The 4,883-nt window shown below is 43.6% G+C and overlaps 1 protein-coding gene across 1 annotated transcript; it reads left to right on the forward strand.

The window, feature by feature from the left end:
* Positions 1-1,629: 1,629 nt before the first annotated feature.
* Positions 1,630-1,926, forward strand: LOC108530861 (uncharacterized protein C8orf59 homolog). Its single transcript, XM_017873936.1, has 2 exons — positions 1,630-1,773; positions 1,867-1,926. The coding sequence occupies exons 1-2, from the start codon at positions 1,630-1,632 to the stop codon at positions 1,924-1,926; spliced, it is 204 nt and encodes a 67-aa protein (XP_017729425.1).
* The last annotated feature ends 2,957 nt before the right edge of the window (positions 1,927-4,883 follow it).

The raw sequence follows: 4,883 nt of genomic DNA on the forward strand, positions 1-4,883 counted from the left end.
TGTTTGGCAATATTAAAATGTTTGATAGCCTTTGACTAGCAATTCTATGTCAAATAATTTATCCTAAAGAAATACCCACGGAACTACCCAACAATGAAAATCAGCATATTCATCAAATTATTTACAACTGTAAGCAAAAAAAGACAGGAAAAGAAAACATAAACTTACATATAGTAATAGGGCGTTGGTTCAATGAGTATAGGAAAATCCAGTCTCGAATGCTATGAAGTCATCAAAAATCAGGTCTTAGGCAGGCCGCAGTGACTCATGCCTGTAATCCCAGCACTTTGGGAGGCCGAGGCAGGCAGATCACCTGAGGTCAGGAGTTCGAGACCAGCCTGGCCAACATGGCAAAACTCCGTCGCTACTAATGATACAAAAATTAGCCAGGCGTAGTGGTGCACACCTGTAATCCCAGCTACTCGGGAGGCTGAAGCACAAAAATCGCTTGAACTCTGGAGGCAGAGGTTGCCGTGAGCTCAGATAATGCCACTGCCCTCCAACCTGGGCGACAGAATGAAACTGTGTCTCAAAAAAAAAAAAAAAAAAAAAGGTCTTACGGCATTTAATAATAGGGAAATATTCACAATGTAATAATGAGTTTTGAAAAACAACTGTATATGCAGTATGAGTCCAATTTATGTATTTATGTATGTATGTAAGTATCTATTTATTGAGACAGTCTCATTCTGTCTCCCAGGCTGGAGTGCAGTGGCATGATCATGGCTTACCGCAGCTTTGAACTTCCGGGCTCAAAAGATCTTCCCACCTCAGCTTCCCTACTGGCTATGCCTACAGGCACACCACCAGGCCTGGCTAATTAAAAAAAAACATTCTTGTAGAGAGGGGGGTCTCACTTTGTTTCCCAGGCTAGTCTTGAAATCCTGGGCTCAAGTGATCCTCCCACTCTGGCCTCCCAAAGTGTTGGGATTACAGGTGTGACCCGCCACACCCAGCAGTTTTGGTGGTTGTTTGTTTCTTTTGTTTTGAGACAGGGTCTCGCTCTATCACCCAGGCTGGAATGCGGTGATGCAATCTTGGCTCACTGTAACCTCTGCCTCCCAGGTTCAAGCCATTCTCCTGCCTCAGACTCCCAAGTAACTGGGACTACAGGTGCCCACCACCATGTCTGGCTTTTTTTTTTTTTTTTTTTTTTTTTTTTTGAGACGGAGTCTGGCTCTGTCACCGACGCTGGAGTGCAGTGGCACAATCTCGGCTCACTGCAAGCTCCACCTCCTGGGTTCACACTATTCTCCTGCCTCAGCCTCCTGAGTAGCTGGGACTACAGGCGCCCACCACCACGCCCGGCTAATTTTTTGCATTTTTAATAGAGGTTTCACTGCGTTAGCCGGGATGGTCTCGATCTCGACTTCAAGTGATCCACCCGCCTCGGCTTCCCAAAGTGCTGGGATTGCAGGGATGAGCCACCGCGCCCAGCCAACATCCAGCATTTTTTTAAATGAGACTCTGTCTCAAAAAAAAAAAAAAGAAAAAAATATATATATATTTATAATTCTGCCTCAAAAGTCACATTTTGGAGACTATGTATTCATGGTAAAATATGCAAAATCTAAGGTGAAAAAAAGATGCAGCATCACCTGGAGCTTAAGAAGTATTGAATTCCTGACAATGGCCAAGAAGAAATTAAGAGGGCAGAAGTCCAGGGATGGATTTCGCACAGCCAGCCAAAAAAGCTTTAAGGCTAAAAACAGAGCAAAACCAATTGCCACTGATCTTAAGATAAACATTAGGAATGATGAAAAAGTTAGCAGAGTAAACAAAGCTTTTGTAAGTGTACAAGAGGAACTTCCACATTTCTCAAAAGGCCTTTCTCTTGAACTTCTGCAAAAAGAACTGATTTCTTAGCAGCGCCATGAAAGCAAACTTAATGTTGATGAAGCTACAAAATTAATGGCTCAGTTATAATACTGTGGTGATGCATCTAATTATTCCACGAAGACCAATTAATTAAATGTTTTATACCAAGAAAAGATGCAATGTAGTCTATTCAGTGTGATACCAACTTTGAAGAAATATATACATATGTATGCATGTACCTGTGTTAAATGTATATTTTTCAACTAAATGTGAATGGAAAAAAATACATTGAATTGTAACAATGGTGTTCTTGTGAAGAGCAGCCACACTAGTTAATTTTAGGGTTTTTTTTCCCTTGTATTTTTTCTTTTTTTTGAGACAGAACTTTGCTCTTGTCACCCAGGCTGGAGTGTAATAGCGCGATCTTGGCTCACTGCAACCTCCATCTTCTGAGTTCAAGCAATTCTCCTGCCTCAGCCTCCCAAGTAGCTAGGATTACAGGCATTGCGCCACCACACCCAGCTAATTTTGTATTTTTAGTAGAGATGGGGTTTCTCTATGTTTGGTGAGGCTGGTCTTGAACTCCCACCTCAGGTGATCCGCCCACCTCAGCCTCCCAAAGTGCTGGAATTACAGGTGTAAGCCACCACTCCTGGACTAAAATAAACGTGTTATACAAAAAAAGATGCAATGTAGTGTATTCAGTGTGATATTAAGTTTGAAAACATATATACATATAAATGTATATACCTGTATAAAATGTGTATAGTTCAACTAAATGTGAATGGGAAAAAATAGATTGAATTTTAACTAAAGTTTTCTTGCAAAGAGCAGTCACACGAGTGCATTTTAGGGTTTTTTTCCCTATTTTTTAAAAATTTTCTACAATGTATGTGTATTTATTATTGATCACCAAACATTGGGTCATTTAAATATATATGTAATATGTAATGTAAACTAATATGATTTTTAAAAATTTTTTTGAGACAAGGTCTCACTCTGTTGCGCAGTCGGGAGTGCAGTGGGGTGATCATGGCTCACTGTAGCCTCCACTTCCTGGGCTCAAGTTATCCTCCCGCCTCAATCTCCTGAGTACCTGGGACTACAGGTACACCACCATCACGTATGGCTAGTTTCTTAGCTCTTTTTCAAAGAGATGGGGTCTTGCTGTGTTTCCCAAAATGGTCTCAAACTCCTGGCTTCAAGAGATCCTCCCACCTTGGCTTCCCAAAGTGCTGGGATTGCAGGCCTGAGCCACAATACCTGGCCAAATTAATATGATCACACAGCCATACCAAGCGGGGGCCAGCGGGGAGGAAGGTCAGTTCACCGCAGGCTGCCAAGCTTTGTGCACAAAGCAAGCCTGGCCTACCAGGCAGACTGTGGCGGAATCAACTTTTCTGTAGTGCCAACATGAAATGATTAACACCAACATGAAAGTATACATAAATCCCAGCACTTTGGGAGGCCACGGCGGGCGGATCACCTGAGGTCGGTGGTTCGAGACCAGCCTGACCAACATGGAGAAACCCTGTCTCTACTAAAAATACAAAATTAGACGGGCATGATGGCACATGCCTGTAATCCCAGCTGCTTGGGAGGCTGAGGCAGGAGAGTTGCTTGAACCTGGGAGGCAGAGGTTGTGGTGGGCCAAGATTGTGCCATTGCACTGCAGCCTGGGCAACAAGAGCGAAACTCCATCGCAAATAAAAACAAAAGTATACATAAAGGGCCATGGAGGCCGGGCGCGGTGGCTCAAGCCTGTAATCCCAGCACCTTGGGAGGCCGAGATGGGCGGATCACGAGGTCAGGAGATCGAGACCATCCTGGCTAACACTGTGAAAACCCATCTCTACTAAAAAAATACAAAAAAAAAAAAACTAGCCGGGCGAGGTGGCGGGCGCCTGTAGTCCCAGCTACTCGGGAGGCTGAGGCAGGAGAATGGCGTAAACCCGGGAGGCGGAGCTTGCAGTGAGCTGAGATCCAGCCACTGCACTCCAGCCTCGGCGACAGAGCGAGACTCCATCTCATTAAAAAAAAAAAAAAAGGGCCATGGAAATACAACAGTTTTCAATGAGAAGTTTCTTTCTTTCTACATTTTGGACAACTTAGAATTAAAACAGCACCTCCCCTTTCCTCTCAAGCAGTATCTCTGATTCCAGCCTCCCTGCATGCACACACATGTTCCATTCATATCCATGGTGAACTGACTCATGAAAGGAACATGTGTGTGCGTGCATGTGTGCATGTGTGTTTGCGTGTGTGCATGTATGTATATATGTGTGTGTATGAGTGTGTGATTTCTTTCCATATTTCCTTCCTTCCTGCCCTCCTTCACCCTAACATACCTTAGCCCTCTCTCTTCCTGTACCTGCTGCCCTGTCCCCTGGTCTGTGTCATTTAGAGCCTGGGCATGGCACTGCCTTTCCCTCTGCTCACATGGATCATTGCTGCACCCCCTCCTATGTTTCTCTGTTTCTTTTAGACAGCTGGGTACAACTTAGGTACCCAGTGATTGTGTAGCGGTTTGCCGGTTGATTTGTGCTTGTTTCATGCTAGATCATTTACCCTGGGCCTCTAGATATTTCTCAATCCAAATAATTCCATGAGTGATAATTTTATTCTTTCCTCTTCTCCCAGATTTACACACCTATATTTTTTAGTTTCTAATTTAGGTTGGAAGATGAGATACTTCTTTGCACCACAGATGTCTCCATTCTTTAGACTTGTTTTCATTATGGCTGACATCAGAAATGGGCTTGGAGAAAAGCCGGAGATTCTCTCACTTCAGCCTCCCTAATAGCTGGGACTATAGTTGCATACCACCACACCTGGCTAATTTTATTTATTTATTTATTTATTTATTTATTTATTTATTTATTTTGAGATGAAGTCTCACTCTGTCGCCCAAGCTGGAGTGCAGTGGCGCAATCTTGGCTCACTGCAACCTCCGCCTCCTAGGTTCAAGTGATTCTCCTGCCTGAGCCTCCCGAGTAGCCAGGACTACAGGCATGTGCCACCATGCCCAGCTAGTTTTGTATTTTAGTAGAAACAGGGTTTTACTA

This window comes from Rhinopithecus bieti, unplaced genomic scaffold, assembly GCF_001698545.2.
Source record: "Rhinopithecus bieti isolate Rb0 unplaced genomic scaffold, ASM169854v2 scaffold_1012, whole genome shotgun sequence".
NCBI classification, from domain to species: Eukaryota; Metazoa; Chordata; class Mammalia; order Primates; family Cercopithecidae; genus Rhinopithecus; species Rhinopithecus bieti.